Source organism: Sinocyclocheilus grahami, unplaced genomic scaffold (genome assembly GCF_001515645.1).
Source record: "Sinocyclocheilus grahami isolate Dianchi unplaced genomic scaffold, SAMN03320097.WGS_v1.1 scaffold378.1, whole genome shotgun sequence".
Taxonomy (NCBI): Eukaryota; Metazoa; Chordata; class Actinopteri; order Cypriniformes; family Cyprinidae; genus Sinocyclocheilus; species Sinocyclocheilus grahami.
Window position 1 is genome coordinate 19,888 of NW_015505557.1, and position 13,417 is coordinate 33,304.

At 36.1% G+C, this 13,417-nt stretch overlaps 1 protein-coding gene across 1 annotated transcript; it reads right to left on the bottom strand.

Annotated features, from left to right (window-relative positions):
- Positions 1-226: 226 nt before the first annotated feature.
- opn8b (opsin 8, group member b) lies at positions 227-10,942 on the bottom strand. Its single transcript, XM_016230866.1, has 4 exons — positions 10,873-10,942; positions 5,249-5,542; positions 2,481-2,806; positions 227-598 (listed from the first exon to the last, which is right to left on the bottom strand). The coding sequence occupies exons 1-4, from the start codon at positions 10,940-10,942 to the stop codon at positions 227-229; spliced, it is 1,062 nt and encodes a 353-aa protein (XP_016086352.1).
- Positions 10,943-13,417: the final 2,475 nt, after the last annotated feature.

The following is a 13,417-nucleotide window of genomic DNA, read 5'->3' on the forward strand; positions in this document are numbered from 1 at the left end:
CAAAAACGATTTGAAAGCTTAACAAATCTTAAATTAAAGCAGCACTATGTAACTTTTTCTGTGTTAAAAATTTGCAAAATGTATATAATGAGCGAGTACATCATGAATTCATCTTCCAAATCACGTTTTTGTCTTATTCCGAATAAATTCCGTCAAAAATAGCTCAAAAGTTTCCACTAATCAGTGTTCTGTACAGATTCACTCTTAAGAGTGCAAATCACAGATCCTACTGATTCGGCATCAGTTGAGTCTCATTCTCCCTGTTGTCCTCGATTGTTTGTTCCTCTGTTCCAGATTTGGACTTGTTCATGTCACACATCAGGTAGATGGCATTCTCCGGACCGTTTTTGGCATCAGAAGCACGGCAGATGTTGGATCTCCCGCAGAGGCGGCCCAACTGGTTGACTTCTTGTTTAAAGGACTTGCTAAAGATATAGTAGATGAATGGATTGTATACAGTGGACGACTTGGCGAACAGACAAGGTAGCATGCTGACCTCAGGAGGGATTGAGTCACTGGGCCGGTAGACGGACCACAGGCTGATGATGCCATACGGCGCCCAGCAGCCGACAAACCCAATGCTGATCAACACAGCGATCTGCAAAAGCAAAGAATAACACGTTCAGCTCTGTTTTGGGGAAGATTATATTTGGTGTACGTTCTATACACATGTAAAACGACAAATATGCAGCTTTTCGATTCGCAAGATGTTAATTGATGGACTGGAGTGGTGTGGATTACTTGAGGATTATTGTAATGTTTTTAACAGCTGTTTGGACTCTCATTCTGACGGCACCCATTCACTGCAGATGATCCATTGATGAGCAAGTGATGTAATACTAAATTTCTCCAAATCTGTTCCCATGAAGAAACAAATATTGGCCTAACAATATTTTACTGTAAAATTACATGAAATATCCCATTAGATCATAGAATAAGGGAACTTACTGTTAACCAATTAACAGGTTTTTACCATTGCATTTTTATAGTCTTATAACATTACATATAATTTTTTACAGTGCATGTTTATTTGACAATTAGATTAGGAAGCAAGCAAATCTCAGTGGAACATATTGACCATCGTAAACAACGTGGCCTATTTTATGTTATGCAATCTCTTTGTGAATACATTCTCGATGCAAAATATGAATGCTGAATGCATCACTGTCTTTAAACAACCTTCATATTTGATGCGAAGCTTCTGCCTACAGCAGCTTTGAAGTGGTCTCATGTGGGAAGAATATTCACAGATAAGAACTTGAAAAAGAAAGTAGCTGGGTATTGAATCATTTACAGTTATTCAAAGCTCAAGCACATTAGGGATCAATAGAAAAAGGATATGAACCAGAAGACATTGCAATTACTAAATGATATTTAGACAGACTTAAAGAAGTTCCAGATCTATACTTGTGCCCTTATTATTTCAGTTATTTTGCCTTTAATGTAAATAAACATGTGCAAACAATATACTTGCTCTTGTGAATTTATTTGGATGTTAATTACATTGTGCGAGCTGTCTCTTTAAAACCCCGTTGCACACCGTTTCCAGGAAACATGTCGTTCAAACCGGAAACCGTAGCAAAACGGTGCACACCGGTTTGAGCTTGAACTTGCCCCAGGTTTTCATCTATTTATTTTGGAATATAGCATAAAATATTATATGGAAACAATATGGTTTTGCACATGAAAACTTGCGCTTGTTAAATTTTGTATTCTGTAAGAAGATTTGTGTAAACTACTTTGGAAACGCATAAATTCATAGATCAAAACAGTCATGTGCCTCAGCAAATCATGTGACTAAATAATTTGCTCAGGTGATTGGCCATTTCTTCCCAAAACTTCCATTTTTGCATCTTTCTTTGTGCCAGATTCAAGTGAAGATTTCAATTCTCTTTAACACATAGAATAGAAATGCTTCTTTATTTGCAAACTGTTTTGCAATGTTCTGATTTTCTACAGAATTTAAATGAGCAATTAGGATTGAAACGTAGCTGTCTGTGATATGAAATGCATCTTGAGGCGGCAAGTTCGAATGCACTAAACCCGGGAAAACATCTTGTGCAAAACATCTTTTGTGTTCAAAAGAAGAAACAATGTCATATAGGTTTGGAACGTAAAGAGGGTGAGTAAAAAAATAACAGAATTTAGATTTTTCAGTGAACTATATTCCTTAGTCCAGGTTGCTCAATAGGGATTCTTGTCTGTCTGTGCCTTTTTTATTTAATATGTAAATATGTTTTAATATGTAAGGAAATATTTAAAGAAGTGTCAAATTGATGCCTGGCTACTGTGACCTAGTTAAAATAACTCTGATAATCTGTATTGCTGTTTTGTACAAGTCTTGTGTGAGTTATTCAGGATAAAAGGGTCAGCTAGAAAGCTTCGGATGCTCTTGGGATTCATATCACGTTCAGATGAACACATAATGTAGAGATCTTTTTTCATAATAGCAGTGTAGCTGGAGCATACAACAGACTCACCACCATGAGTCGCCGCTGCATCTTTATCATGTTGGGTATGTGGTTGCTGTCGTCCATAAACTTGTAGGTGATGTATAGTTTCACAGCGATAGCAGAGTAGCACGAGATGATGATGATGGCTGGGAGGATGAGGTTCATGAGGAAGATGGTGATGACAAAAGACTGGCTCTGTTCCTTCATGTCCTTCCAGGCCAGAGTACAAGACAGGCCAAAGGACTCCGGACCGTATTTTCCCCAGCCAATCAAAGGAAAAAGAGCCCAGAGCAGCGCGTACAGCCAAGTGGTCGCCACAAGGATCTTTGCTTTCCTTTTGCTGATTTTCTCTTCTGTGGACAGAAACAGTTAAAGGTATGAAAAGGGGATTTAAATGCTTTTGCCTTTGCTTAAGAATAATTAAAAATAATGTGGTTTTATATGACAATTTTTCAGCCACTAGTGGCTGTCATGATGAACTTGCAATTTGCTCACGAAGCGCTGTATTTTTGTGTTTGTCTCCAAGAAAGGAACGAATGAACCCATTTGGGTTGGCTGAGGCTACAGAGTTAAACAATGTAAATAATTTAATTAATATTTCTAATTTTATTCAAATGTATGTTTTACCAAAGTATATAAAAATTTAGGCCATGAGTAATTTAACAATAATTTTTGTGATGCATATATTTTTGATTTGATTACATTTGGTCAGATGATCCCCATTGAATTCCCTTATAAAAAATGTTTTCTATGACTTAGTATTTCCCCATTTTTTTAATTTTATTTAATTTATTTTTTTGATAGATACTCTAGATAATTTTTTTGTAGATACTCTGACATTTACCTTTGTAATGGAATAATTGCAAAACTTGGTTAAAGCTTAAAACTTCCTCTGTAGCACAATATAGGTGGTCTTTTCCCAGAAAACCAGGGATTGTGTGCTTTTCCAGATTATAGATGCACAAATAAGATGAATCTGACATCTGGCACTAAATGAACACAAACACGACTAATAGATTGTTTCATTTTATGAAAACCTGAGTAGTGCTTGCTCATGCAGTATTAGCCACTGTGATGCTAAAGTCTTCTGGTTGGTTGTTAGTGCATTGCTGTGTGGTTTCTAGGGTGTTCTGGGTGATTGTTAGGGCATTCCAGGTGGTTGGCAGGTTGTTGCTAGGGCATTGCTATATGTTTTCTAGGGTTCTGGGTTGTTAACGGGCCTACTTAATGAGTCTTTCTGGGTTGGTATCTCTTTCAGCTCTTTATCAGTGTTTGTCTGGCAATAAGAATAAACGAGAGATCCATTTGGTACTCTCCAGAGCAGTTATTCCCATGCTAAGTTTCATTTCAATAATTCAGCGTTTGTCTCCCGGCATGAGTCAGCCCAAAAAAACTCTATTAAGTTAGTTTTACTGAACTGTCATGTTGAGTTTGTGTGTAAATGACAACTATCTGCTGTAACAGAGCTCCCCAGAACCTCTCAGTGGGAACATGACCTCTTACAGAGATGAATATAGGTCACTCCGACTGTCAAACCATTCATGGATACTGAAACCTTGCTTTGCTATGTTATAGTGGAATAAATCAGAAGTGATTGGCTGTTTACATAACCTATTCGGAGGATGTCAGATGTGAGATATCACTACTGATGAACGCTCTCTCTGTCTTAATAGTGATCTCATTTGCTTTCTTTGCTGGATTGTTGAAACTGCAGAAGAGAAGTAAATTTGTGTTTATAATTGCTGCTACAATTATCATCATTGAAATAAATATTCATTATTTAGATATGAAAAAGTTTAAAACAAATTAAATTGATTAAAAAGTCAGTCTTACCTTTTATATAAGCAATATCGTTTTCTGACTTAACTATTTTTTTATAGTTTGTACAGGTCTACTAAATTTCTCTCCCTGTTGCTCTTTGCAACAATTTACAGCTGTTCTCTTTCATTCTTTTTGCTCTCAAGATATTGTACTAATTTGAGAAAATTAACCCTCATGTTCTGTTTGGGGTCTTAGACACATCAAGTTTGAAAAGAAAGTGTATGGTCAAATTAATATTATAGGTTCAGTATAAGTTAAGCTCACTCAGCATTTGTGGCATAATGTTGAGTATCACAAAAAAGTATTTAAACTCGTCCCACGGAAGTGAATGGGGCCAATGTTTGGAGGATTTAAAAGCAGAAATAGAAAGTTTATAATTTTATAAAAGCACTTGCCTTCATTTTTCTGTTTAAAAATGTGTTATTTGAGCTGAAAAACTGTTTAAATAATAATATTTACAGTTGTTTTAATGTTTTAGAGTTAATGGAGTTGCATTGTAAAATTGTATATAACTACACAGAAAAGTAATAAATAAAATCATATTTGCACACCTATTGTTTATGTCTCATGGCTACACTATTGAAACTGTCATAATTTTAACAATTACAGATTGGCTTCATTCACTTCCACTGTAAACGCAGATTTTAATTGGAAATCATTTTTTGTTGTAATCAACATAATCTCAAATGCTTATGATTAAGCTTACATTTTACTGGAATATTAATTTAATACTTAAAGAGGGAAAAGGCTTAAATGATATCTGTAAACTGAGTCTGATTACCTAACATATTTAAAAAGTGTTAACTACTACTATTCTGAAACAAACATTATTGTCATTCTAAACATATTATTAATATGGTAAGAAAAGGCAGTTCCACGTTATCTCAGAAGCATTGAGGTTGTACCACTCATTAGAAATCCATGCAGAACTCAGAATAGAAATAGGTCCAAGGATAGAGCCCAGAGGAACTCACTGGGTGACTGGAGTGTTAAAGACACGATGAAGCGAACAATAGCCATAATCGTTAGGGTCATAATGCTAGCTGCTCCAAAGAAAAATCCCATCAGGCCGTAGTACACACAGGTGACGTCTCCCCCTATCCAATGGTGGTTCCACGCTGAGGCTACAGCCAGCGGGTACATGGTGACAGCTGCTCCCATATCTGTCACAGCGAGATTCACACTCAGAAGCTCAGGGGGCTTCATGTGGTTCGACCGCTTGTATGCCATCACAAGAACCATCAAATTCCCCACAATGGAAAGAATTGCTGCATTTGAAAGATAAAAAGAAGACATACAAAGAATTAGGTGTGTATTCATGTGATGGTAACACTGTTTTTCAGCATCATTACTCCAATCTTCAGTGTCACATGATCCTCCAGAAATCATTCTAAGATGCTAATTAGGTGCTTAAGAAACATTTCATCTTATTATTCATGTTGAAAACGGTTGTGCTGCTTAATATGTTTATGGAAACTGATGCATTTTACATTTATTTTTTATTTCTTTGTTTATTTTTTATTGATTACATTTTTTTCAGAAAGTTAAGAAGACCAGCTTTTTTTTTTACAGAGTAAAAGTATTAATTTCTTTAAAAAAACAAAACAAAAACACTTATTACTGACCCTGCACTTTTGAATGACAATGTATGTGTAGCTATTACCCATCCCATTTTGTATAACTAAATAATTATATTTGTAATTCTCTCGATTCTGATTAGTCAGCTGCTGCATAGTGTGCACAAATATTTTGTGCAAGCATTTTCCAATGTAGCTGTAGTTGTGTCTTATCATCTCATTATTCTCACATATTTAAAAAAAAAAGACTTTAATCCATGTATTAAACTAAAATTGAATTTAAAATGTGATACTGTGTTTTGATTTTGTGATAATGACTGGCTGACACTATCCCTCTATAAAAAATGTATGCTGTATAATATCTTTACATTATTTTATTTAGATTTTTAAATGTTTATATTAATGTATATTGTCCATTGCATGCATTTGGCAGATGCTTTTATCCAAAGTGACATGCATTGCATTCAATTTTAATTTTTTTCAGTCCATATCCCGTGTTTTTGGCATTACTAGTCTCCTTTTAATCTGCAGATTGTATTATATAGTGTTTTGTTTGGAGCAAATGTTGGGATCAAATCCCAAAGACAAATTCTTTCAGTAGTCTTAACCCCATCTTCAAACAGTCTCCACTGTCTTTTCTTTGTGCCTCTACCTCACTTTTATCTCAGTAACCTGTCATCTGGCCTCCTCCATAACCTTCTAGTTTTGCCCTTCAGCGATGTGTTGTTTCACACAAAGCTGTCGAGATGCTTCTTCGCCAATTGACAATAGTCCATTCATAACCAAACTGGAGCTTTAGACTGCATATTTAGCAGTGTATAATAGCTGTGAGACTTATATTTATTGTATGCATTTGGTAGACACTTTATATGAACAACTTATATTGCATTTAAGACATATATATTTTATCACTTCATGCGTTCAGGAATCTAACCCATGGGAATCAACCCCATGACCTTGAGGTTACTAGCTACACTACAGTTGAAGCTATAAGGACAAATTAAAATATGTTTTACACAACAATCAATCAAGATCTAATGGAGTGAATGTCACGTAAACTGTCAGGAACATATTTCACACCAAAAATAAAAGAAAATGATTTATATTATGCTTAAAGAAACGAATAAGCTAATGGAATTTTAATCATAAATAACTTGAAAATGTTTTAGAATTGTTTTGCTTTTCCTCACTGATTCTCATTACTGTAATGTAATAAAAATCTAATTTTCATTACTGACTACATAAAAAAAAGATTTATCATTCGTAAATCATGGTAGTATTTTTATGCTTATTTAAATAAAAATAATAAATAAATAAATTCAAATCTATTACTGTATTATACAGTACTAACTGAGAATCTATCTTAAATGTAAAACAATCTCATGAGAAATTTCCAGTAAGTTGCAAACAAGTTTTAGGTTGGTTTCAGTTCCAAACCCACATACTGTATCAGCTTACATTAATAAATGAAAGAGACACTATTTTAAGTTGTTGAATGTTACATTTTACTAGCATTTTTAGGTTTGATCTATGCTGCACTGCAAATCCTTCATCCAGGTTGTCTGCTGGATATGTGGATTACATTTAATGCAAGCCATCTGTAGTCTTATGTTTGAAAGCATTACAAGTGCATCTATACGATCTCCCTGCAGCAGAAAACAGAGGCATTTGTCTCTAAAAGAAAAAATACCTATATCTGCTCCTCTAAAAACAAAAACAAACAAAATCTCACTGTGCAAAAAACAAAGAGTCTATAGGGAACAGAAGTCCTTCATTCAGCAGAGCCTTATGGGTAAAGTGTGTATAAATCAGAATCCATCAGCTTTAACCATTAACCTTAGCTTCTAAATAGGTTCAATGCTCCTTCTGCCAACTGCACCAAGGGTTTATCAAGAACCTGCAGTTTGGAGTGGAATGTATTGAGGAGAATGATGTCTCCAGTTGCAAAGACCATTTCTCAAAGCAACCAAATGAAAAGCAACATCAGTGTGAAAGCAACTGTAGAGGGATTTCTATGTATATACCATGTCTCACTGTGCCTTTTACAACACAATTTTATGAAGTAAAATTGGACTCTGAAGCATAGAAAATTTGAAAATACTTGAGTGCCGCATGCTATCTGCTCTGGTGACCTGGAGGTCTTGAAGGATATACTTTGTCTTTGAGAAGAGAATGTCAATAGTGGTTGTGCAAAGATAATAGAGACCCAGTATCAGACTCTTCATCCTTGGAGTAATAATGATTACTCTATCCTCAGACAAACATGATTTTGTCTTGCCTCTGGCACAACTGCATCTTTCACAGTTAAACTTATGTACTGATCAGCTAAAAGTCGTGGCCTAATGGTTAGAGAGTCGGACTCATAACCCAAAGGTTGCGGGTTCGATTCTCGTACCGGCAGGGATTGTAGGTGGGGGGAGTGAATGTACAGCGCTCTCTTCCACCTTCAATACCACGACTGAGGTGCCCTTAAGCAAGGCACCGAACCCCCAACTGCTCCCCGGGCGCCGCAGCAAAAATGGCTGCCCACTGCCCCACAGTGTGTGTGTGCCCACAGCAGTGGGTGGGTGGGATGGGTTAAAATGCAGAGCACTAATTCCAAGAATGGGTCACCATACTTGGCCACATGTCACGTCGCTTTCACTTAAAATAAGCCTGGTCTCTCGATATACCCTACACATCGTTCACCATCACTCTGAGCACAGGTACACCACAGGGGTGTGTGCTCAGTCCCATCCTGTAGTCCCTCTTCACCCCCAACTGTGTTCCTGCATCTGACACTAACACCATAGTAACGTTTGCGGATGACACAACTTTAGTGGGGCTGATCACAGACAATGAGCTGATAGAGCGGAGATACAGAAACTAGAGGACTGGTGCTTGAGGGAATAGCCTGTCTGTGAATAGTGGGAAGACCAAGGAACTCATCATTGACTTCAGGAGATCCCAGAATCAGAATTATGCTCCGGTCTTCATCAGTGGAGAAAGGGTGGAGAGAGTTTCCAGCATCCATTTTCTAGGGGTTCAGATCACAGAGGACCTTACCTGGACCACTAACACCACTGCACAAGTATTTCCTGAGAACATTGAAAAAAGCCGGACTGCCACAAGAACTGCTGGCAACCTTTTACTACTGCTCTATAGAAAGCATCAAAACTGTATCTCAGCGTGGTATCTTAGCTGCACTGCAGCGGACAGGAGAGCGCTTCAGCGTGCTTTCTCCAGCGCACAAAGGATCATCAGGACTCAACTCCCAGTGCTGGAGGACAAATACAGAATACGGTGTCTCGGGAAGGCAACTAGCATCTGTAAGGACTTCACACATCCTGGTCATCACCTCTTTGAACTGCTGCCATCTGCCAGGCATCATAAAGCCATTTATGCTCGCACAACCAGATTTAACAGTTTTTTTCCCCAGAGCTGTGGCCGCGGCTCTCAATCAAACCTGAACATCCACACTATCTGCCAACGTATACGGTTTACATACAGTCCAGTACACATAACAGTGAACACTGCTGACAATTCATGACCATACGTGCAATACTGTTGTTGTTAGAAGGCACTCTTGCACTTCCCATTTTTTAATAGTACATCGCTGCTACAGTACCATTTATACTGCTCACTATGTATACATTGTTTACAATTTACATACACTTTTCTATGTGCAATATTACAAGTACTGTACTAATCTCACTTTATTACACTATACTGTTGCTGTTCTACTGTTTAGGGTTTAGAATGTTTATGCTGTTTACACTGTTTATGTTTCTTTGATCTATTTGTTTATTACTTATTGTTCTGTTCTCTACTTCTTATCAGGTGTCTTAAAGAGCTGCTTAAACTATTTCGTTGTTCTCCACCAATAGTGCATACACTGTCAATAAAGATCCATTCATTATCAGTTCAAGAGTATAGGGGAGACCAGAGCAAGTAGTCACAAATTTTGATCTGGCAGATAAAAAAAAAAAAGCCAGCAAATGAACAACCATTATTGCCCAGAAAAAAGAAAGCTCACTGAACACACCATATACAGTGGGGCATGTTGTCACAAAGAACCAAAAATCAATGGTGAGAGAAAAAAAAAAAAAAAAAAAAAAAGGCAGCAAATGAACAACCATTATTGCCCAGAAAAAAGAAAGCTCACTGAACACACCATATACAGTGGGGCATGTTGTCACAAAAGAAACTGCCATTAAAATATAAACAGTACGACAACTTGATTCTCAGATCCTTTATAGAAATACTTAAAGGGTGAATGAAATGAATGATGGGGAGAATAAGAGAATGCAGATATTTATCAGTTCGAAAGTTCAAGTTCATTCAAACACACAAACATATCACGTGATTGTTCAGGACAATATACATTTCATTTAATAAATTGCATAAACTTGGATTAGTGCTTAAAATAAATGTAACAGCTTGACTCAAATTGACATTTATGAAGAAATACCTTGATAAATCCACCTTCATGATGTATCTGACTCTTAATTGAACGTAGGCCTATGTGATTTTTGTTTGTTTACTTGTATACCTAAAAAGTATGCTATAGGAGGTTTACACTGTAAAAAGTGGTAACTACAATTGTTACCTTACTATTTCTACCTGATTTTTATTAGTATAAATTAATGTTATATTAATTTATATTATAGGTCGGTTCAATGATGATAAATAAGATTTTTTTTCTTTAAAAAGGCCTTTTTTCAGTGTAGTTTGGAGGAGAGTTCACAAAATGATGTCAGGCATTTGACTACAAAACCATTGCTAGAGGCAAACTGTGTAGTTGAGCCTTTGTTTAAAAACGTGTAGTTATTGAAATATGTCTAGCCCTGGTTTATCCTAAACAAAAAGTACCAAAGCACCGATTGTTTATCTTCTCTATACGTTTTCAGAATAATAAATCCCTTTTGAGTCACTTATGTAAGAAGTGAATTAGGAACATTTCAGTAGCCTAATCCATTTGGGAAAGAGACAAACTCACCATTACGCGAAAAAAAGTTGGAGATCTAGTAACTCAATCTTACCAATGAGCAGCAGGAACGCACCAACTACATAATCCACAGCAGGTGATAGTTTAGAGGAATACATATCCATGAGCACAAGTGAGATCTTCAGCAGGACAAGAAGTTGTTAATTCCCCGAAATAAACGGACTCGACTTGGATCGTTGCGATTTGGAAAAAGTTACCAAAAATATACGCGCCGCGAAATTCCGCTGGAACAAGAAGCTATAGATGATCCACACCGCTGTCAGGCAGGTGTCAGAAACATCTGACGTCCAAGAGAGATCAAGAACGCGATTAAATGAAGTCCGCACCTCAATAACAGACCGACAGGATGACGCTGTGCCGTTGTCTTTGCTCAATAACGAGTAAAACAGAAGAATTCCCCTTGAGAGGTTACTGGTGCGCGCTGGACGCCCTCAATCCAGCGTCTATAGAACATCTCTACAAGAGTCCGCTTCAGAGAAGTCTTCAACAGGAGGGGCTTCATGATGACTTATAATGGAGTTAATATTACAGACAGGAGATGGTATAACTACTTTATTAGGAATTTACTAAAAGTTTATAGCTCAGTTTCTTCAAAAACATTTGGGAACTCAAGATTTCAGTGCATTGCGTGGAAATATGCATATGTTGCCAAAAAAAACATTTGTATAACTAATAAGATGAGAGAAGTAGGCCTACACTTAAAATACTTCATCTGGTGTATCCTGTTAAAGCACTTTTTAAAGATTTTGTACTGATAGATACCAAATGTGACTTTTGTGGATTGGAGACAGAGAATGTTGTCCATTTATTTTTACAGCATTTATAGCAGAATGTTTTGGATTGACTTAGAAGGTCTTTTCTATAAATCTTTAGGTTTGAAAGTTTCTGTTTCTGAAAAATATATATATTTTTGTTGTTATTTTGATAGACAAAGATTATCACCAAATGTGGCTTTTATTATTAATCTTTGTCTGATTATGGGGAAATACCATATGCATAAGGACTTGCATAGCATAAAGGAAAGCCTAATTTTTTTGTTTGTTGTTTGTTGTTTTACTTCTTGGATTGAAAAATAGAAAAGCAAAATGCACAAGGATTTTATGTGACTTTAGCAAGAAAAAAAAAACTCTTTTTGTTGTTGTTGTCTTGCACTATTGACAAGCTATTTTCCTGTTTGACTCTGTAAAGCTGCTTTGACACAACCAGTATTGTATAAAGCGCTATACAAATAATAGTTGACTTCACTTGACTTGAAGCCTTTAAGTTATTTATATGATAATCTCCCCTTTTTTTCTTCCTATTTGTTGAATATCTGCTCAAGAAATTGTTATATCATTATATTCTGATATGTAGGTGATTAATGACTATATATATATATATATATATATAAAGATAGGTATAGATAGATAGATTTAGCATTACTTGCTCACCAATGGATCCTCTGCAATGAATGGGATCGTCAGAATGAGAGTTAGAAACATTTTAATGATAGATTTGTTTATTACAAACACAAAGCTTTTTTCTTCACAAGACATTAATTGATGGACTGGAGTCGTGTGGATTACTTGTGGATTATTGTCACTGTACAACAGCCCTAAATTGCAATCATGCAAACCTCACAAAACACACTTGATTACAGAAACAGAAAACACTGAAAGAAACAGGTAGTTGATTCTTCTGCACAAATTAAATCAAATCAAATCAAATCAGCAAGCTTCAGATATCACAGTTGTTTTTCCAAGAGTAGAATTTCCTAACCTAAATTAATTTGAATGAAACAAACTGGGACTTTCATCCTCAAGTAAAAATAATAATAATTATAATAATAATAATTTACTATGCTGCATTATCAAATCTGGAACCATTTGAAAGTAAAGGACACCACGATGATTCTGTTCTGCTCTCTTTGATGTCTCTGAATGAAGGTTTAAATGTTCGTTACACTTAAATCCATTAGGAAATGTCAAATAAGCTGTGAGATTCAGATATCCGAGAGGTTCAGCACATATGGTTTGTGTGCACAGCAGGAAGGAGACAAATGCTCTGAGGAAATTCATAATTAAAGCTGTTTTTCATCTGAAATCTCACATTTATTTCTTCTGCTGGTTCTTGTGCAGCATAGAAATAGTTCACTCAAAAATGAAAAATTGCTGAAAAAATACTCCCCCTCAGGCCATCAAAGATGTAGATGAGTTTGTTTGTTCATCGGAACAGATTTGGAGAAATTTAGCATTGCATTACTTGCTCACCCATGGATCCTCTGCAGTGAATGGGTGCCATCAAAGTTTCGTCACATTTCTGATTTCTCCATCTGTCGTAGGATGTCTTTCAACCTTTCTTTGTTCTCACATATGCAGTCCTATTCCTCCTTTGCGTATGAGTTTTGATTTGTCCTTTCTAATAACACATTTGCGTAACTCAATTAGAGTTGTCAATACCTTTGGATTATTCATAACTCTTATCTCTGAATTCATTTGTATCTGTACTAATTAACTGAATTTAGCATCTTACATCTGGTGTTATGCAAGTATGCAATATATATTTGTTTATGTGTGGGCAGTTCTTTTTTTTATATAAAA